We start from the raw sequence: 22,533 nt of genomic DNA, 5'->3' as shown, positions 1-22,533 counted from the left end.
TACATTGTATTCAATTTGAATTCATGAAGAGTTTGCATGCGCGACCAGTATTGTCTCTGCAGCCTTTCTGGGGGAACGCCTTTCATAATCGTAGTAATTGAATTCTAAATATTGTTCCTCGGTATCTCTATAAAAATCCCGAATATACATAAATGGATTTTAACAATGATATGGGTTAGAAGCAGTCTTTTGACACAGCAGCCCCTATATGTCCGTGCCAATCAAAGCTGGAATATAATGAAGTCTGTAAATGACTTATTAACCTGCACACGTTTCTCAAGTGGTGAAAGCCGCCCTCTGGTGGTAAAAACACACTCAATAATTGAGATAAATATAAATTTATAGCATTTCCAATGGCAAATACACATGATTAAAATAAATTGGGTTGCAACAGAAATGGTCTAGGTCAATTTTGATCGTACTTCTGGTTCTAAAACATGGTGGTACAAAATAAACAATGACTACAATGAGCTAGTCTTTTACATCACTATTCTCACTGAATTACAGCATCATTACATCATCCTTAAAAAAAACAACAACGGTAGCCTGGACGTTTATGATTGTAGAAAATAGCTGTAGACCTCCTTATAACAAGTCTTTAATTGGCATGATTTGATTGAACTACCTAAAATGTCAATTATAGAGCCGTATATAATCTCTATGGCACACAATGAAATCATGATGTACGGCACCAGTTTAAATGATGTGGAATGCAGTTAAATAGAAAGAGAAGCTGAGAGGACATCCTGCTGTGGTAAGATCAGACCAGCCTACCCATCTGACACACACGCATTGTGTGTTCTCACACACAATGCAGTGTGTAAGAACACACAGTGCTTCACACATACCTCTGAACAAGGGACCACATTAGGTCTGGGGCTAAGAGAAGAGCGGCAGATCAACAGTGGTTTAAAACACAGACAGAGGTAACATAGCAATAAGGATTGTGCCAAAGTGGAGTGTAAATACACATAAGGTCTTGAATAATGCACAACAAGGCTGAGACAAAGCTTCACAACACAATGAGTGAAATCGCAATCAACATGCTACAATTAACATACACAATACGTGTGTGTGTATGGGGATTAACAACACACGGTTATCTGCTTTATATACCATTATGCCCGGCCGACAAACGTGTGTGTGCGCTAATCCAATGAGGCACAACATGGCCACCGACAATGTGCTTAAGATTAATCCCGTTGCTCGCTTCGTTTGACTGACAACTTGTTAGCGCTGGCGCTAAAGCTAGAGCTAGCGCCTGGGTGCTTTTCAACACATTGCGCCTCGTTGTCACTTCATTCAGCGCCGGGTTAATTGAGATCAGGCCCGTTGGACGTCCTGCAGGGGGCCTCTGCGGGCGGGCGGGCAGGCGGGCTGACCCCTGCCTGGGACCGGCACAATGAGCTCCGCGCTTGAGGGAACCCAACGCACTGACTTCCTGTGATCCTGACTCACGTCGTCCAACGTTTTCTGGAAACGCACGGCCCAAACCCGCTTCCTAAGCAGGCTGAGGGAAAAAGCACTCGATTGAGCGTTGGAGATATCTGGCTCCTTCGTGTTTCTTTGTTTGGGTTCTGTAGAAACGTAGCCAAAGGCGAAGTGTGTGATTGGCGTGTGGGGGGGAGGGGAATGAGAGATGTTGGCTTTAGGACCGGTTCTTCTGTGATGAGCCGTCCTGTCGTCTTACGCCACAGCCAGGGATGTGCTGCAGGAAGTGGAGGCTAGGTGTGCAACTCTCTGAGAGACAGCAGACATCATCGTGGTACCGGTTCCTCCAGCAGGGCTGAGAGAGAGAGAGAGAGAGAGAGAGAGAGAGAGAGAGAGAGAGAGAGAGAGAGAGAGAGAGAGAGAGAGAGAGAGAGAGAGAGAGAGAGAGAGAGAGAGAGAGAGAGAGAGAGAGAGAGAGAGAGAGAGAGAGAGAGAGAGAGAGAGAGAGAGAGAGAGAGAGAGAGAGAGAGAGAGAGAGAGAGAGAGAGAGAGAGAGAGAGAGACTAGAGTCACGCGTCAGCATTCTGGGAATAGTTCAACTCCAGTCATGGAGTAAAGAGACAAAGAACACTGCTACCCAATGCTCTTTGTGACCACATAAAGTGAGAGGTCATGACTGAAACTCACTAAAGACATCAATACCGAGACACAAAAAGGTTTTGTTTCGCGCTACATATAATCAACAACCAAATCATGAAACATGCTTGTCAATGCTTGTATTGTGTCACTGTCGCCTTGGCAAGACATGACTCAGCGGTTCTTTAGCAGAGAAGCCTCCATGCATTAAAGACATCTCAATTAGTTAGTTCAACTGTTGCCCTCTATGGTGATGATATCTGACGCAACGTAATCTCCTGTCTGTCTGCATCAATGTACGGTGTGGAGTAGTGTAATCCCACCTTCACTATCGTGAACCTTCCTTTTGCTATGTATTTCCAACTGTATACAGTTGATTTAATTGTCAGTGCTTATATATGTGTTAAATGAACACAATACACTAAGTCATAAACCCTTCACTGATGACTGATGATCCCCCACTCTGCGTTCCTTCTCAAGATTTCTTCCTTGCTAATTAAGGGAGTTTTTTCTTGCCCTTTAGGGGGCTTGGGTCAGGGGGGGGTCATTAATATATGGCCTGTTAAGCCCTTTGAGAATGTAACTGTGATTAAGGGCTATACTAATAAAATGGAATTTAATTTTATTGATAACTGGTCCAGATAAAGTTGTCCAGATACATTTCATTAAATTCGCAATGTGCATACCGGAGCTCTCTTTCTGGACAACTCGTAGTAAGCTCATATCTGCTAATGCCAATGAAAGGTCATTTAAAACAAAGCCAGAGCCCAATGAAGTCAACCCGACAGGCCTTCCTCGTGTGTGAGGCACATAAACCGAGTGAGTTAGGCCCGCTGACAGGGAGAGAGCCCCGGGTGCTGGCCGGCACACAAAGAGCCGCGTTACTTTCTTACACAGCTACTGAGAGTAAGCTCTGGGGACTTCCCTCTGGAGGAGTTTAACCCCACCGAACAAACGGGCCTTTCAGAGCCCCGATGCAGCCCCCAAAGGAGCAGGACGGGTTCGGTATCTCCTCTCAGGAGCTTCTCCGGACCGACACATTAGCGAACGCTAGTCGGCCGACCTAGCGTCTCGACCAACGCGCGGCAACGGCATACGAGTACGGTAAAAGAAAAAAAAGGTAATGAGTGGAATATTACGCTTCACTGCCAGCAGGGTGTTGCCATGACAACAGGCCACCGCCGTCACCGTGAACGGGTGGCTCTCGTCGAGCTGCACCGCCTTCGGTATCCCAGAGTCCTCCTCTTTCCTGCCCAGGCGTCCGCGCGCGCCCTTACCCCAGGTGTACACCTCCCCGTCTGAGAGAGAGAGAGAGAGAGAGAGAGAGAGAGAGAGAGAGAGAGAGAGAGAGAGAGAGAGAGAGAGAGAGAGAGAGAGAGAGAGAGAGAGAGAGAGAGAGAGAGAGAGAGACACGCACACACACACACAGATACACAGGTCAGAACCTCTCTCACCCCCTCTCCTGCCCCTCTCCTGCCCCTCACCCAACTCCTGAATCTTTTGAACGTTAACAATCCACTTCTACCCAGGATACTAATCCGGTCCATGAAAGACAAATGTCTTCTCCTGGCAAGACGCCATCTTCAGGGCCCAGTGAGACCCCTCTGAGACGCCCACACAACCACCGGCTTAAAACCCTCTGCTGCTGCGTCCTCATCATTAGCCTAATGAATAAAAAACACTCATCTGCTACAGATTAGGCCCGAATACACATTCATTAATGAATAACATAGATTTAACATCACATGTATTCATGAAGAAATGTAACAAATGTATCAGAGATGTTCAAAGTGGGAGATATGCGAATGAAAACAATTCAGGAAAGTCAAATAGGGTGAGACAAACAAGCACTGTAAAAAAAGAAAACACTAGAAAAGATTGATCCTATATTGCTACTTTAACCTTTTGAAGTGTATGAAAATAGTATCTAAAATGAAAAAAACCTGATATAATCTAATAATAATAATAAGATTATTACATAATAATAATCGAATCAAATCGTATTTCTCTGTCGCCCTCACCGGACCCGATGGCGAGGGAGAAGGCGTCGCCGCAGGCTGCCATGGCGATGCCCTGTAGCCCGGGCACCAGGAAGGGCACCCTGCTGTTCCGCCGCCAGCTGCAGCCCATCTGCCCGTGCTGGTTACTGCCCAAGGTGAAGCACTCGCCCTTCTCTGCCCGGGGACACACCCACATGGAAACGGGTCAACAACGTGAATAGTAACAAAATGGCTCTAATCTATTCTGGTATCTCGACCAAGAATCATCGGTTTTTATGTAAAAACTAGAGCTGTCAGTTAAACGCGTTATTAACGGCGTTAACGCAAACCAAATTTAACGGCGTTAAAAAAATTAACGCACGATTAACGTAATTATTTTATTAAAAAAAAAAATAATAATAATATTTTTTTTTGGCTCAAAACAAAGAAGCAGTAGCCTGACTGCTATGTTCAAATGACATTTGTTCAAAGCAGTCGTTTATTTGCACTATAGGCTCTTTTTTTGTATCGTCCTGTTTTGATCAGTATATGCCAATGTTGTTATCAATAGAAAATCATTTGCACAAGGCAAGCCGATGCACTTCATCATGTTGATAAGAGAATTAAAATGAGAAGAATTATGGGACAAAAAAATCAAGGGATATTTAGCATAGAAAAAGAATTTGCGATTAATCGCGATTAATAATAGTTAACTATGACATTAATGCGATTAATCACGATTAAATATTTTAATCGCTTGACAGCTCTAGTTAAAACATGTTTCTGTTCTTTGTTTGAAGCGTCTATCAGTTTTAAGGTCGTACATGTTCACCGCAGCATTGAAGAGAACGATGAAGAGAGGATTGCAACACAAAGTCAATCTCCTGAAATATTAAGTCAGAACAATCAAGACAAAAATCCTGCTTCGATTGTAATTTCATTTAGATTCTCCAAACTCCTTTACAATGTGATCTCAGCGGTCTCATCAATACCTATAGATCTACACATAGATGTATATAGAAAGTAAGTCAATATATTTGATTCCTTCTGTACAATCTTTGGATAAGAGCAGAGACCCCGGGCAGCGATCGCCCAGGATGTGGTTTTGTTTTTGCGCCTTTCGGAAGTGATAATCATGAGCTTAGGGCGTTGATTGTAGGTATTTATTTCTGGGGGTGGGGGGGTGGGGGGGTCCCCAGCGTCGTGGTTTTACCCGTGACGGCGATGGAGTGGGCGGTGCCGATGTCCACGTACACCATCCTCTCCACGCTGAGCGGCGCCGACCGCACCGCCGTGAACACGTGGACCTCCTCCACCTGGTCGCTCGCCCGGGCCTCCTCCCCCGCCACGATCAGGTCCAGGCCCAGCTTGTTGAACCTGTAGGGGGGGGGGGGGGGGGGACACCAGCGAGAGAGAGCGAAAGAGAGAGCGAGCAGCAGAAAAAGAGAGAGAGACACATTGACAAGGACCACAACCAAAGCATGTGTGGTGAGAGAGAGAGGGAGAGGGAGCGAGCCACAGAAAAAGAGAGACACACACAGACAGACAGACGGACGGACAGACAGCCAGACAAACAGAGAGAGTCAGAGCGAAAGAAAGACGGATAGACAGAAAGACAGACAGAGAGTCAGAGAGAGAGAAAGACGGAGAGACAGAAAGACAGACACAGACAGACAGACAGACAGACAGACAGACAGACAGACAGACATACAGACAGACAGACAGAGAGAGAGAGAGAGAGAGTGAGAGAGGGAGAGAGAGAGAGAGAGAGAGAGTGAGAGTGAGACACACACACACAGCGGTCAGGATTTCAACATGTGAGATTGAAGGGCTGAGACGAGACGGAGAGGCAGAGAAATAGAGCAGAACGAGAGCGCGACATATTTTCACGATGAGCTTTTGGTTTGAAACCCGGCCTGCCTTGTGCGAACAGGAGGACCTGGGCGACAGGTATCTAACCACAGGTGTCTAACCACAGGTGTCTAACCACAGGTATCCCAACAATGCAGCCGCCGCCGCCGCCGCTCTGAGCTCAGACAAGCTGCCCTGGTGCCGGCTGTCGCCCTAACTCACAGACAACAGCGCACTCTGGGTGCCACGGCGACCGCGCCGCGGACCCAGTCACGATGGGGGAATGCCGTCTCGCAGGATGCCCCGGCCGGCCCCACCGTTGATGTGTATAATCTGTCCTCTAATCCACCAGCGGCCGGGCCGTCCAACACCTGGTTCCCTGAGGCACGCTCCGCTGTATCATTATGGGAGGCGTGTGTGTGTGTTTAAGAGAGAGAGAGAGAGAGAGAGAGAGAGAGAGAGAGAGAGAGAGAGAGAGAGAGAGAGAGAGAGAGAGAGAGGGAGAGAGAGAGAGAGAGAGAGAGAGAGAGAGAGAGAGAGAGAGAGAGAGAGCGAGAGAGAGAGAAAATATGAAGAGTGTGTGTTCACTGTGTTATTAAGAGATGTGTGTGTGTGAGTGAATGAGTGAGAGAGTGAGTGGGAGAGAGAGTGAGATGGAGAGTGAGTAAGAGCGAGAGTGAGCGAGCGAGCGAGAGCGTGTGTGTGTTAATGATCTCGAAGGATATACCTGTTGCTCCCACAGGCCAGAATGTTGTGCTGGGTGCTGATTATCATGGAGCAGTCCACGGCACACAGCACCTTGTGGGCCTCGAAGCCCGCAGGCACGGCCACCTGCTGGGGGGAGGAGTGGGAGTCCAGGGTGCCCAGCCCCAGGCGACCTGGAGGGGTGACGTGAGAGATGGAGGATGGAAGAGATAAGGCAGAGAGCCCCAGGACAACCTGGATGGACTTCACCTGTGTTGAACTGCAAGGGAAATCAATTATGAAGACGTTCGCAGTGCATGTGTGTGTGCATGTGTGTGTATTTGTGTGCGTGTGTGTGCATGTGTGTGGAGATTAAAGACTGTGTGAAATGTTATCTAGCTCGTAACTTACTTACGTATGCAATATTATGGCGGATTTAAGTATTTAGCATGAGACCAAAACGTGGGCGGTATTTTGATTGCATCTGTGAGCGTTTAATTGGATTGAGGACAAAAAGGGAAACAAGGGACACTATTGTGTGTGTGTGTGAGCGTAAACATTCACTAGGACATCATGGTATTCTGTCTGACTGGTGTCAGACAGAATAACATGATTACGCTCTAAATAAATATGTATCAGACTTGGATGAGAAAAGAACCCAGATACTGAATTTTGCACATCACTTCATAAAATGACAGTGGAAATGAGCTACATTTAAATTCAGGGTGGCTCACCATTGTCTCCTCGACCCCAAGCGAACACTTCTCTCTCATTGGTCACAGCAAGCACATGGGACGCTCCACAGGAGACCTGCACCAGCTCGTAGCCGAGCAGGGCCTCTACTATCTTGGGCTAGAGACAGACGACATGAGGGGAGAACATGGATCTCACCCCGAGATCATTTTTCAATTCTACTTTACACTTTTCTTTTAAACACTCTCTTCAAGTAATCACCTCAAGTCAACTTAATAGATTTAAATAATTTTCTTAGGAATACATTATTCAAATCTTTCCATTCAGAGCACATTGGAAAAATAATCCCATTATCAGACGCAAATCCGGACCTACTGAAGAAGACGACGTAGTGCATGTAAACCAAAGGTGAACTCTGACGTGAACCCCCTTCACTGAGCCAGGACTCCTCACCTGGCTGACGTCGTTGAAGCTGCCGTGACCCAGGCAGCCGTTGCTCCCGCTGCCAAACGTCATGATGATGCCTCTGTCTGCCCGAGTGAAAGTGAAAGTGAAAGTTAGAGTCAAGGGAATTAGCGGGACTATTAGTCCCTGAGTGGGGGTGTGATAGTTATGTGGACCCACACAAAGTGTATAATCCCTGACAAGGGATTATATGACAACACTAATCTGCCTTCGCAGCAGAGAAGAGTGAGCTGGGGAGTTGGGGGAGGATGGATAGAATGGGGGGCTGGGAGGTGGGGGTTGAAGAGTGAATACATTCTGCAATTCTGAGCTATCTGCTGTCAACGGGGGAGTAATGGCCGCTTCCTGTAGGAGACACAGAGGCGTCTTTGACCCACGACCTCACAGGGAAGTGCTGGACTGTACGGCACACGGCGGAGCTCAGAGGATAGGTTTTTTACGTGGGTGTTGCGAGGAGAAATGTGTTTACCAGTGGATTTAATCACTCCTACAGAGCTTTTCCCAACCCAAATGTCAAGATTTAGATTAAACTATTTAATCGTTTTGGGTCTAAAAGTTGAAGTCACTCTTGAAAGGCGTTGGTTTCGGCGTAACATCGGGGATGGTTGTGTTTAAATAATAAGGGGATTATGTTGAGGTATAAGAAGAGGTGTATGTTCTGCTGCTTACGAGATAGGGTTAGGGGAAAATATGACATTACAGGCTTACATACTGTAGGTAGAATACTGTAAGTAAGTAAGCTCTCAGTATTATCGCCTTGCTAATAAAAAAGCCTCCTTGCAAGTTTTTGGTGGGATTGGTTTGAAAATTTTAGATGTGGAAGTGATCCACGGTAATGGATGGATTAAATAGTGGAAGTAAGTGATTATGTCCACACTTTGATATTGCTTTGTGTATGTGTGTGTGTGCGTGTGCATGTGTGTGTTAGTGTGTGCGCGAGTATGTGTATTTTGCGTGCGTGTTATGAGTGTGAGTCACAGGTCATAAGTCATAACAGCAGCAACAGTTCTATACTGGGCCCAAGTAAAGGGGAAGGTCTGGCCCACCTGTCATGCAGGTGGTGAAGAGGTCCCCGCAGGCCACAGACTTGATGGTGACCCCAGATTGGCCCTCCAGGAAGCGGGAGATGAACTGAGGCTGCATGGGTTCCATGCCGCCGGGGAGACTGGGCTCGCCGCAACCAACGGACGGGACCTGCCACGGCACACAGACCACAGACCTTCTTTCACTGTCCTGCTGTGATCTATCTTTAGTTGGCCCGGGTCACACTGCTATCGGTCGACTTGTTTGCATGGGGGCGGATGGCGCGGACGTTTCTTGGCTTAATCATGACTTCTATTTGTGGTTTGCTAACGTGCATATAATTAATAATATATATATTATAAACATGGTACTTGAAACCACCATCAGCATCAGCAGTATGAATATTTCACTATTTATATTTAGTCATTAAAAATGTGCATTGATTCAAAGCAACCTGTGAGTCCAATACATGAACGGGTTATTTTGCAGCGGGTAGGGATAGGTACGGTAAGGTATCTTATACGAGGAGGATGAGCAAAGAAATACCCTCGCCACCACACTTTCCTGTAAAAGGGGGGGGGGGGGGTTATCCTCTGAACAAGCCACATAATGTTGTGTGAAGCCACACAACGCCAGCACAGTGGACCAGTTTCTCTCTCCGACCTGCTTGCAGTCATCGAGGTAACAAAGGTCAGGAGGCCCAGCCGGACTCACCTCCCAGGTGATGAGCCGGCCGGAGCGCGTGACCCCCATCCTCTGGGTGCGTCCCAGGGACACCTGCAGCACCTCCGTGTTGAGCATGGGCAGGCGCAGCGGGGCGGCGATGCCGCTGCCCCAGGTGTAGACCGAGGACAGGGGCAGCGTGTGCACCTTGCCCATGCCCAGCCCCAGGGCTCCGTCTGGGGGGGGGGGGGGGGCAGGGAGAGACGCGGGGACATCCATGAGAACGCCTCACAAGGGGAACACTGGTATCAGTAGAGGGGGGGGGGGGGTTTTAGGTATCGCACGATTACATTGATTGGTTGATGGGGTACACAGGCGTGCTCATTCCAGGGTTTACGATGTTGCGTGCTAAGAAAGGTGCCGTGGCAAACTATGGCATGAAAGCACCATGAGAAAAAGATCAACTGATTGCAATAATGTCAAGACATGAAGAAAAACTAAAGACAAAAGGGAAAAGATACTGAATAGAAATGCAACAAAAAGGTTTTGTGTAAGTTGGAAAGACTTTTAGAAGTTGTGAATCGATTCATCGTCATAGAGGATAACCATTGCAATTCTGTCATGAATTGATTTTTCCCCAATCCTTGGTTAACACTCTCATGCCTGCTGTTTCGGGGATAGGGACCTACCTCGGGACCTGGAGCCAGGGATCCTGCCCCCCGGTCTACCATGGGGGCCGTGCTGCACGTTGGAAAGGGGTTTCTCTATTCTGGAGGGTTAAGGGGAACGGGGGGAAATGGTCAGCTCTCTATATTGAGACTCCTGACCCCGGGAACATGTACCCTAATGGGGTACCTCAGCAGGTTACAGAGAGTAGGATTTTTTTATAATTATAAAACAATAATGACCTTTCAAATATGAATGTTTGTTGAATTTGTTATTTTTGTTGATAGCAATAGAAGTATGCCTCAGCTACTTCCATTTTAAACAACTAGGCCAGTACCACATTAATAATAATGATACAAAACCATAATAGCATAAATCATTAATATTAGTTCCAAATATTTCTGGTTTGGTGTCAATAGAGGACATTTCATCTTTACTCACGGGGCTGTGGAGGGAACACGAGACAAAACATAGACATTCTTTGATGCATTCGTTTAAAAGTTTCCAGATTTTTTCTATTGATCACATACAAAGTCATACAAGTACAACTTTAGTGAAATGCTCACTTTGCCTGATCCTTCGACAATAAATGATAAATAGTATCACCTGCGCATCTTGACGTTGCCTATGTCGGTGTAGAGGTTGAGCAGCGGTCGGATGCACACAGGGAGGGCCATGATCTCGTTGAGCTGGGGCCTCTTGGAGGGGTCCAGGTTCAGCATGTTGAGCACCAGCCCCCTGAGCTCGGGGCTGTAGCGGTCCGAGATCGGGGCGAAGGTCCCGCTCATGATCTTCAGAACCAGAGCGGGCAGATTCTGCAAGGCACACGCGGCGCAGACTTCTTACACCGGATCAGGGTGGATGAAACCTTTACATCATCGACGTCTAGTATTTCTTCTACCAAAGTATACCGTTCAATTAGTGAAACGATCTGAACACTAATGAGGAGGGTTTGGACCCCCGACACACACAGCGTGGCTAATCATTAACACACACGCTTTCACGGAAAACACTTCAAACGCCCATGATGAAAAGGAAATGAAATCTGCAGAGCTAATCTATGAAAGTTTAGGCTAGACAATTTAAGACTAATAAGCAGAGGAGTGTGTGTGTGTGTGTGCGTGCATCCATGAATCTGCGTGTGTGCATGCATGTATGTGTGTGTGAGTGAGTGCATTTGTGTACGTGTGTTTGTGTGCGTGCGTGTGTGTATTTGTGTTTGTGTGTGTGTCCATGCATGTACGCGTTTGCGTATGTCTATGGTTGTTTGTATGTTAGCGTGCGTTTGTGCGCGTGGGTGTGTGCGTATGTTTGTGTGTGCGTGCGTGTGTCTATGTGTTCGTGTGTCTATGTGTCTGTGTGAGCGTGCGTGTGTCTATGTGTGCGTGTGTGTTCCAGTACCGCGGCCTCGAAGGCTCTCTTGAGGCTGGCCAGCTCGTACAGGACGCAGCCCAGAGCCCAGATGTCACTCTTCTGGTTGTAGGGCTTCCCCTCGCACAGTTCTGGAGAGATGTAGCAGGGAGTGCCCACCACCTGACGCCGGGACACACGGAAAGGAGCTCTCATTAGTGGTCATCATGATTATTAGTAGTATAAAAAAATATATATTTGCAGACTGCCACACTTTATATTTTGCACTTCAATATTTTTGGATTAAGATTTATTTTGTATGTGTTTTTTCTCAAAGGTCTTAGTAAATTTCCTGCACAGTAGTTAATTTTTATTTTGTATGTCTCTTTCTTTATATCACCAACACACTGGGACACGTCCCTTCCTTGTGCGTTAAACTACACGTAATGAGAATCATTGTTGTTCGTGGGGTTCTGATCCCAGTGTGGCGCGCGCGTCGGGTCTCAACCCAGCTCACCGTGTACGCTTTGCTCTTGCTCACGAGGATCTTGGAGATGCCGAAGTCTCCGATCTTGACGATCATCTGGTGCTTGTCCAGCAGGATGTTCTGGGTCTTGAGGTCGCGGTGCAGGATCAGCTTGTTGTGCACGTGGTACATGGCCAGCAGGATCTGCACGAAGAAGTGCAGGATGGTGTCCTCATCCAGCAGGGAGTTGCAGCGCTTCTGGATGTAGTCCGCAAGGGTGCCCCCTGGTGGTCGGTGCAGACATAATCATCACCATCACAGGTCACGTGGATGACTTTAAGAGTCCCTTCATCGATGCAGCCGTTAAGATCACTATCGTCCTACCGCGACTTATTCATTGTAAGTCGCCTTGGATAATAGTGTTAGCTAAATGCCCTAACTGTAAATGTATCATGTTGTATGTGTCACATGGATGATTTACACGTCACACATAATGACTTGGCTGCTTGAATAGAATGGAATACAAAATAAACAAAATACTAAAGAATTTTACCCCCCCCCACACACACACACACACACACACACACACACACACACACACACACACACACACACACACACACACACACACACACACACACACACACACACACACACACACGAAAAAGCCCCCAAAAAATCTTAAGTGCTATTTATGCCTTCCAGGCACATATGACACACAGTTTGTCCAGCCAATACAGACCCGGAGAACTGTGGGAACGCAGCACTGAGCGACTGTGTAATAAGCGACAGGAAAGGGGGATGACGTCCACATGCAACGCTATACCTGGCGCATACTCCATGGCTATCATCAGGGCCTTGTCCTCCAGGAAGTTCTCATAGTACTCTATGATGTTGGGGTGGTTGAGCAGCTTGAGGACCTGGCACTCGTTCTGGGCAGAGAGGCGCTCGTCGCGCGTCATCTGCTCCACGGGGATCTCCTTGAGGATGACGGCCGCGCCGTCGCCGCGTCGGCGGCAGAGGTGCACGATGCTATGATGTGATGGAGAGATTAAGTGTTTTAGCGGATGGATTCGTAGGCACCTTAAGTTTTGAGTGTGTAGTACATGATGAGCAATCGATCTCTTCACATCTGGCATCTTACGCAATGAAATCTAGTGTTATGCAATAGGTGTATGCGTTTAGGAATATGTTTATTAGATGTCTTTATCGTTTTAAAATGCTAAGTGGGGATATTGTCAAGTAGAATTCGCTTAGAGACCCTAGGCGGTAGTTTAGTTGGATAGATAAATAAAATGGCTTTCGACTTGGTTCATGAATTTGGTTAATTATATGCTACAATACGATGATGATGATGATGATGATTATCAAATGAAAATATAACCAAAACAATGAAATGCCACCTGGTTTTGAGGCATTTGAATTTTAACGAACACCGATTATCTTTGTATATGGACATGTGTTGTCGAAATACAGAATGGGGATTTGGGAGAAAGTTTTCCATGGCCGTAGAAGACGACCGCATCGCATCACTTTCCGTGGAAGACAAGCGTTTTATTTCATCCCCAAGGCTTATTATAATCAGCAAATAGAAGCGCTGGTGTGGTAATAGTGTCGTTAAATGCAAACGAGTTTCCATTTACCCGAAAGCTCCTCTCCCGACCACTTTAATCTTTTCATACTTCTCCATCGCTGCTTTCGGGGTTCAACATTTCCGTCGTCTCCACGGCAACAAGCCCCTCCTCCTACATGGAGCGGCTATGGACAAACATAATACCAAGTGGTACTTGTTCTCAGACAAAACCATCCTCACAATCACTCTCCTGAATGGTGCTCTATAGTCACTTACTCTCTGGTTATAATAAGTATTTGACAGGCAGGCAGGCAGGCAGGCAGGCAGGCAGGCAGGCAGGCAGGCAGGCAGGCAGGCAGGCAGGCAGGCAGGCAGGCAGGCAGGCAGGCAGGCAGGCAGGCAGGCAGGCAGGCAGGCAGGCAGGCAGGCAGGCAGGCAGGCAGGCAGGCAGGCAGGCAGGCAGGCAGGCAGGCAGGCAGGCAGGCAGGCAGGCAGGCAGGCAGGCAGGCAGGCAGGCAGGCAGGCAGGCAGGCAGGCAGGCAGGCAGGCAGGCAGGGAGGCAGGCAGGCAGGCAGGCAGGCAGGCAGGCAGGCAGGCAGGCAGGCAGGCAGGCAGGCAGGCAGGCAGGCAGGCAGGCAGGCAGGCAGGCAGGCAGGCAGGCAGGCAGGCAGGCAGGCAGGCAGGCAGGCAGGCAGGCAGGCAGGCAGGCAGGCAGGCAGGCAGGCAGGCAGGCACTGGGTGTTTTGGTAATATGGCAGATTCTGGAGCGGGCAGGTAGTTCTCCTGTCTAGACGGCTGCTTATTAAGGTGATAAGCTGCAGAATGGAGGCTCCATGACTACCGTTTCCCCTCTCCTCCCTGACGGTGGTCATAATAAATGCTTTGAATGCCAACAAAGGCTGGCCTGTGTTGTTTTGCTGGCAGTAACCACACAATTATCCCCCTTTCGAAGTAACCCATCAACACACCCACATTCACTATATTAAGGATATTCATTGACTCTCTTCCGCCAGTATTTTAATGGTAGGTAAAGACAGGCGGGAAGACAAGATTGCGGGAGAATTAAATATAATGAAAGTGAACTTCCTCAGGAGGTCAGTGCCTGCACCAATAAGGGAAATTAAAGTCCTGTGTGTAACCTTCAGACCAGATCTGACTCTCTCCACAAACCGGCTTGGTGACATACTTGGCTTTTCATGATGGATTGCACGTGATCTGTCTGAGGCTGTCAGTGTGTTGGAATGCACCTTGGAGGCATACAGTAACAGACTGAAACCAGCGGCGTTCCTCCATCATTCCTCTGAAACCTCTGCATATATATACCCCACCACACGTTCTCACATCTCCCTCCCTGAGGCTGGTTTATGTACGTATGCTGTGGTGGTGGTGGTGATGGTGGTGGTAGTGGTCTCTTCTATGTGTGTCCTACATGGTTCTGTTCTGCTTACAAAGAGAGAACCAGACCCAAAGATCATCAAGCTTATCGCCACACTGAAACCAGAAACCTGATCTCTGAGTGAGACATATGTGCTGGTTTTGTTCATGTGTGTTGGGTTTCTGTTTGCTCTGAAAAGACAAACAAGTTCATTCCGGGACACGTTTCTCATCTGAACCTCAGCAGACTCGGTCATTAGGAACAGCCACTGCATCAAAACAACATGGAGGATAATGTCGGTTGGAATGCCTTCAAGTATACCCATAACTTCTCCCATCGAGCCACAATGCAAAGCTTGTACTAAGACAGGCCTTCGTTAATGTTTGGCTGTTTACAGCCTATTAGAATTCCCAAGAAAACCTATTAACCCCCAGTACCGGATGATCAAAGGTAGGCCTACATGCAACCCTGGCTTGAGGCAACCGCTGTCTAACTGTGAAGAATCTCCAGGTCATAAAACTGTCACCAAGCACACAGATACTTTCGAAATACAATCCATGCAAATAGAACAGTTTTATTAACACCTCGTCCAGGTCTATATCATATAATACGTCCTCAGATTGTATTACTGTATATGTAATAACAACTATTCTAATAAAGACCTACATCCTTGTCGTGTCTTATTTCAAATTTACGTCAGTTTAAAACTGTTAATAATTTAAAGGTTGTCTACCGGGTAAGTAGACCAACTATTTTGGTAGGGTAATACAATTTAATGAGCATTCTCCCAAGACTAAAACTCTATCTCTTAGGGGTAAAACTAACAATTACCAGGAACTATGGGGAAACTGACATCATTAATTACTGTAATTAAGATACATTCAACCCGGACCAAAGTATTAAGAAAATAGTAATAATAATACTGAATACCGAAAATGCATATAGGCATACAGACTCCATCGATTTTCAAGATTCAAGATGAATACTAACCTATCGGCCTACTGAGTATTAACAAGATATAATGCAAGAACAGACATGAACAAGCTATAACTTATTGATATAGCACACTTGAAATTATAAACAACACAGAATGTGATGGGCATGCAACATTGCAACCGTACCCTACTGTGCTATTTTACCATACAATGCCTTTTTTGTGATCACAATCTTGCAAAGACACACATGCTCTATCTTTAAAAAAAAAATCCCCTGCGGTTTTAGTGAGCGAATCTGTGCTACTAGGCTGTACAAGAGAACACAGTGTGCCTTTAAACTTCAATGAGGCTTTGCTGCCATCTGGCGGTGTGGCAATCACATGACAGTCCATTTGTCAGATAAGTTGCAGCTGTTGTAGAAGTAGCTCCATCATCGATGTGATCGATATTCACAATAAAATGTGACTTGGTTGAAGTGGCCCAAGGGATATAAAAAAAGTAAGTAGCATTGAACGCAATTAAAGTGTAACCGCGTGTAAGGGTCACGTGTCACACACATCTACGTGCATAAACGAAAACAGAAGTGGAGGTGCTTGGCAACAGTGATAATCAAAGCCATATAGGTAGTTAGGCTCAGAGCCGGACTCTCTAAAAGGCTATGTTTAGGCTTACTTCAGAAAGTCAATGTACAGGATCTGACGCGTTGCCAGGATCTTATTTCCTAGTTGTTCGTCCCTTGGATGGGCCAGCCGTGGGTAATTACTGCCGTGTTTAGTCTCCAGCGACTAGCTAGTTCTCCTGTTGGCCATCAAGGGGAGGGGGTTTCATCTGTAATGTGATACTTTCAGACTCACCCGTACTCGCTGAAATCACCATGTGTGATTTACACAACTGTTGTATAACACCGAACGAGTTAAATTATACACTAGGACAAAAGTGACTTAATATTACCACAAAACATTAAAAGTCACTGCATTATTCCATCGAGGTCTATTTCAGTCCGAATTGGTATGTTCTGATTGGTTTGCTCTACTTTTTGAAATGTGTAGTAGAGTACACAGAGAGAGACGGCCCCTCCTTGAATCCGTGGTTTTCTCAAGGCAGGCCAACGCCCACTAGTCTCTCTCTGTCTCCACCGCTCCCCTTCCACTCTGTCACTCAGGCTAGGGGGGCCAGCTACGCACACAGCACAGGGAGAGAAGGAAACACTAAAAAGAGCCACATGTTGGAGCCACAAGCCTCTTCTCCCAGCCCCAGCCTGCCTCCCTCTTCAGCCTCAGCAAGCTGACCACGTCAGGAGCTGCTGTGGAGGAGCGTGAAGGCAACCACGGGACTTTCTTGTTGTTGTGAAAGGCAACCGGTGACGGTGAGGCCACAGGGGAGAAACTTAACTTCACTCCTCTGTTCCCCAGACCGCTGGAAAGCCCAGCAAGAGGCCCCGCCCCGCCCATCCGACCGCGTCTGACGACAGGCCGCCGTGGAGAGAGAGAGACGCCTCTGGACACAAACACTAGCGTGACATCGTCGAGAGCGGCAGAGCAGCAGAGAGGAAGAAGGAGGACGCCACAGAGAAGAGGAAGGAGAAGTTAAAAACCAAGAGAAGGAGCGGGGGGTTGGCCGAGAGGATGGAGGTGCTGCTGAACCACCCTTGTGCAGTGGTGCTGGTGTGCGCCCTGCTGTTCAGGGTGGCGCACCGCCTGCTGCAGAACCTGCCGGTGCCCAAGGTGGTGCGCGGGGAAGAGTTCCGCGCCTGGAAGTGGAAGAACCTGTCGGTGTCCCTGGTGCACTCCCTGCTCACTGGTGCCTGGGCCCTGAGCTGGTAAGTGCCCACACATTTGGCTCACCATGAACCATTGTTCATTCACTTTAACGGCTGCACATGATCTGTGGTTGTGTGCCTGTGTGTGGTTGTGTGTGTGTGTGTGTGTGTGTGTGTGTGTGTGTGTGTGTGTGTGTGTGTGTGTGTGTGTGTGTGTGTGTGTGTGTGTGTGTGTGTGTGTGTGTGTGTGTCAGTAACAGCCCGTGCCACAGAGCGTCTGCAGACAGGGAAGGGGTGAAGAGAGACAATGGCATAACCAAGTGTGGGGGGGAGGGAGGTCACAGTTTGACCCAACACACAAAGCGCCCCTCAGTGTTTACTTCCTGACGTCTCCTCTCCTGGAATCACTCGGGGTGTGGGCCCTGTTTTTCTGGCTTGGTTTCCCCCCTCGTGCGGTCGTTGGGTTTGTATCACTGAGCTGTGTTCGTACTTGTAGGAAGAACTGAAAAACGAAAGGGAACACAAGCTCTTAACCCATTCAAACAGTTGAACAGGAAAAACCTGCCCGTCAGTAATGCAGAGGAAGTACAATTAGGTCAGAGGATCTCCTGGGTGGAGTCAAAGTTGATATGTCATGTTTTAATGTGTTATGTTCGGTACTTGTTACATCAAGGCCCGTTCTCTACTAATACTCTACTGCACGGGATACAGTCAAATAAGGGAAAGCGATCAAGGAAACTGCTTCATATTTTATATATTGTAAACACGTTGCATCATCCCTTCTAGAGAGGTGTTCAAGTTAGCCATTAACCTCACTCTTTCATTCATTCATATTTGAGCAAGGAGGGAGGAAGCAAGACTTAACCTCCTCCCTTCACTGCTCCACAAAACATATCCTACTATACAGGCTGATAGCAATACCATGATTACAACTACTTCAACTATGACTCTACTCCTAACATCTACTCCTACTACAACCCCCGCTGTACCTTCAAGGCGGCGTGTTTTTAAGATGTTTTTGGTTCTTAGTCAGGCTTTGTGTGGAAGGAACGCTTGTAGAGCTGTCTAGCAACACCTTGTTTCCCTCCCCCCAGTGTGCTGATATATCCAGAGACGGTGCACAACCTGCACTCCTACTTCGTCCCGGTGTCGTACCTACTCATATGTGTCTCAACAGGTCAGTGGCTACAGCCCCTAGACAAGGCCTTCCAAACAACCTCTATCCTGATTGGACCATATACATCTCATTGTATCCATGTGACATGTCGCTATGAGTCATCCACAGGGGTTCTCAAACAGCTGTTCTGCCAATAGCTTTGCAAGACACCTAGGTGAAGATTTGTTTGCCGTTATGAGACTCGAATAGAGAACAAGTGAATATCAACAGCACAGGCTCCAGCCGATGGATGCCAGCATGGAAATTCCCAAGAGACACGTGGTGTTGTGCACCCGTATTTTGTAATGACTCACAAAATAGATGACACCTTCCGCCACCCACCAACAATAGCCTCAGGACCCTGGACAACAGAGCGGCCGTAGTACACTTAGACGATGCAATTACCCTAAACTAAAACAACTAAGCTCTTAACCACTTGTTGGAAGAGAGGGCGGGACTTAATGCAATCATCAAGGGTAATAATGCTGGCCTATTCTGGTTACTAGGGGCTCGTGGTGGGCGTCAATTGCTTACTCGAGGATTGTGTGTCTGTGTGTTTGTTGTCACTATGAAAACACGAGTCTGCGGAGACCCACGCTAACAACCATACACAAGGGGTCTGATGTGAAGGAGCCTTGTATGAGGCAGAGAGTGGGCCCATGCAGACGTCCCCACAGTGCCTCTGTTATCTCCACTGCTCAACAATGCATGTCAAACAGCTTATAAAGGAGGTCGCCATGATGACATCATGTTATGCAACATAAGTCTGTCCAGAGAACTACTGATGTGATAATTAGCTTCAAAATCAAATGTATAATCTTACTCTGTCTGTTTATCCGCCCATAGGGTACTTTGTACAGGATGCAGGTGACATCATTCTTACCGGTCATGCTAGAGGATCATGGGAGTTCCTAGTTCATCACACACTGGTGAGGGACACACGGAGACCTTAGCGTGTGGGTGGGTGTGTGTGTGTATCTGTGTATAGATTACATTTTTTGGCTTTGTTTTTCAAATGTTTAGGGGGCAATTTGAATCCTGTTGATTTTTTGAATTTGTTGATATTACTGAGTTAATATTTGTTTGGACCTGTGTTGACATGTCCACTACTTCTGTGTACAGGTTGCCCATATGGCAAAGTAACCTGTTTTAATATTAGCGGTTGGTCCTATTTACAGCCGTAATAGCACCAGCATGGTCAACGTGTTAGTTGTGTGTATACTGGTGCACTACCATATACCTAGATCAAACATAGCCATAATTAATGTTATGAGCTCCACATCGCATACTGTGAAAACGGCCCATATAATGGGCGGTACCCTTGTAGTACTACCTGATGTCAGGCATAACGTGCAATGTCAATCCACTTTTCACAAACTCTACTGTATTTATAATCAAATGTGTGGAAGAGAAGCCACACAACACGACAAGCAGACAAAGGGTGCAGCACTGTAGTGAGCCCCGAACAGAAGGCACACTCACAATCTGAGGAAGCAGTCTTGCGGTATAAGCGCGGTATAAACAGGGAATTGGGTACTATAGATAATACCTTAGGGGTCACAGTGAATCACATTTCCTATGGAAAGGCCCATTACACTAAGAGGAAATATTTTAACAGCAAATTAGATGTGTGTGTGTGTGTGTGTGTGTGTGTGTGTGTGTGTGTGTGTGTGTGTGTGTGTGTGTGTGTGTGTGTGTGTGTGTGTGTGTGTGTGTGTGTGTGTGTGTGTGTGTGTGACGCCCATCCCCACCTTGGTTTGGTGGTTTAATAGGGTGACACGACAACAATCGCTTCATATTATGAACCATTCCTATTCGGATTAGCGTAACATCTCTCCTGTAACCAAATGTGTGTAGTTGCTGAAAGCAATGAAAGACATTAACACGGTGCAAGAAAAAGAGAGAGAGAGAGCGAGACAGTGATAACCACACCAACCTCCACCCCGGGTTGCTTGGATTTAATTAGCTGACCTTTCTTAACATGCTCATGTCCACACATTCTTCATTAACATCTCGCTCTTTTGCCACCATGAGTCCACCGTCAAATGCCTGAAGTCTGAACCATGTAGCACCTTGTCACTCGTGTGTGTGTGTTTGTGTGCGTGTGCGTGCGTGTGTCCGTCCACAGGTCATCTGGTGTTTCGGGTACGCCCTCTTCACCAAGCTCTACGTGTCGGGCGCGGTGGTGGCGCTCTTCGTGGAGGTCAACAGCGTCACCCTACACTTGAGGCTGATGCTGAAGCTAGCCGAACAGATGTCCTCGCCGGCCTTCCAGGTCAACAAAATGCTCAACCTCTTCACCTACGTGTTCTTCCGGCTGAGCGCCCAGGGCTACCTGACCTGGTACATCGTGTACAACTACTCGTGGTTGGACCACGCCAGCTTCTTCCTGGCCGCCATGGTGTTGATGAACGGCATGATCCTGGTCTACTTTTACCGGCTGCTGCGCGCCGACTTTTGCCCACGCCCCAAACGCACGGGCACGCAAAACGGGACGCACAAACCCGCCCCAATGACTCAGAAGTTCCTCACCGACTGATCGGACCAGGGAGGGGGATGTTGTCCTGCTGTATTTCTGTGAGGGGGGATGGGCGGGAGGAGGGTTGTTTTTTTAGGGGGGGGGGGGGAGGGGTTTTTAGAGCTTACCGTTTGTGACACCTAACCAAAATGGTGCCCACAAATACTTGGGAGGAGGGGGAGGGGTACTCCGGCTAGGACAACAGCTAACTGGAAACCAAGTAGGGGGGTGGGGGGGCTGCGATCTTGTGCCTTCTCTCTGTATGAGGCCCACTGTGTGGCTGAGGAGGTTACGATACAGAGACACTATTTCACCGCTATAGCCTCGAAAGTGACCTACGGGGCTCCCTGCCTGGAGACAGACACATGGCCATTTGCGGATCACATTCAAATTTTAAACAGAACATGGACATTAATTGTAGCACCAGCTGCAATCTTAATCGTCCAAATTGAAATAGTCAAGAAGGTGTGGGTAACGGCACGAAAGAGTACAATCAGTGTTTTGATATTTCGAAACAAATCTGAACCAAGACCTCACGTGGATAAGTTGAAAAGTTGAATTGTGGAATGAAGCATTCACCATTATACGCAACTATGACACTGATGTCGCTGGTTACGTGTAGAGAAAAGGAATGGAGCCTCATGAGAGGCTTGCTCAAATATGAAAACTTTGTTTAAATTTTACATTAAGCCTAAGGATACTTTGTTCATGATTTAAAAGCTCTGACACATTAAAGTGTTTCTTCAAAACGACCTTGTTATATAAATATGAATTTATTTTAAAATCTATTATAATACTTTGAATATCATTAAATGCATAAACAGTTAACCGGTAGCCAATTAATTGATGTGTGTCGATATGAAATTGCTGAAAATAAGCAAAACATCTGTTGATTTTCATGCTAGTGCTGACGATGACCATGTTATTTAATTTCCTGAAGTCATCGAAGAGAACACTATTTTGGTTGACTAAATGCTAAATAAATAGCTTATTTCATTATATGTATGTTTTTTTCTGTCTACGCAATTGGATTGTAGGGTGGTTAATCTATTCAGTTTGAACATCTACCATTTAAAAGTGTAAAAAGTAAACAGGAATAAAATTAGATAAGGATAAATGAGGAGCATTGATGTGTTGGGTCAGAAGTTGTGGGTGGTCCATATGGTCATATTACCAGGGCCGAGCACAGGACATTTGGGGGTCGGGGACAGCTAAGGGGGGTTGGGGGAACCCAACAACCCACACATGCTCTTCTCACTCCAAAGTTGACACATCCCAACAAGGTCCCTCTTCGTACAGTCTGCGTGTAA

General features: G+C 47.1%; 2 protein-coding genes across 2 annotated transcripts; one reads left to right on the top strand and one right to left on the bottom strand.

The window, feature by feature from the left end:
* Window positions 1-322: 322 nt before the first annotated feature.
* Window positions 323-13,696, bottom strand: nek8 (NIMA-related kinase 8). Its single transcript, XM_030337054.1, has 15 exons — window positions 13,551-13,696; window positions 12,734-12,939; window positions 11,959-12,191; window positions 11,493-11,624; window positions 10,698-10,906; window positions 10,115-10,194; window positions 9,477-9,661; window positions 8,786-8,933; window positions 7,728-7,804; window positions 7,316-7,433; window positions 6,625-6,775; window positions 5,260-5,423; window positions 4,089-4,241; window positions 3,207-3,365; window positions 323-1,786 (listed from the first exon to the last, which is right to left on the bottom strand). The coding sequence occupies exons 1-15, from the start codon at window positions 13,595-13,597 to the stop codon at window positions 1,758-1,760; spliced, it is 2,091 nt and encodes a 696-aa protein (XP_030192914.1). The 5' UTR covers window positions 13,598-13,696; the 3' UTR covers window positions 323-1,757.
* A 3,205-nt stretch (window positions 13,697-16,901) lies between these two features.
* On the top strand, window positions 16,902-22,224 carry tlcd1 (TLC domain containing 1). The gene is made up of 4 exons (XM_030381473.1): window positions 16,902-17,609; window positions 18,644-18,726; window positions 19,552-19,634; window positions 20,834-22,224. Exons 1-4 carry the CDS (start codon window positions 17,416-17,418, stop codon window positions 21,242-21,244), a joined length of 771 nt encoding a protein of 256 aa, XP_030237333.1. The 5' UTR covers window positions 16,902-17,415; the 3' UTR covers window positions 21,245-22,224.
* The last annotated feature ends 309 nt before the right edge of the window (window positions 22,225-22,533 follow it).

The sequence above is a fragment of the Gadus morhua genome, chromosome 16 (genome assembly GCF_902167405.1).
Source record: "Gadus morhua chromosome 16, gadMor3.0, whole genome shotgun sequence".
Classification (NCBI taxonomy): domain Eukaryota; kingdom Metazoa; phylum Chordata; class Actinopteri; order Gadiformes; family Gadidae; genus Gadus; species Gadus morhua.
The sequence above is the reverse complement of the archived record's forward strand: the minus strand, read 5'-3'. Positions and strand labels throughout refer to the sequence as shown.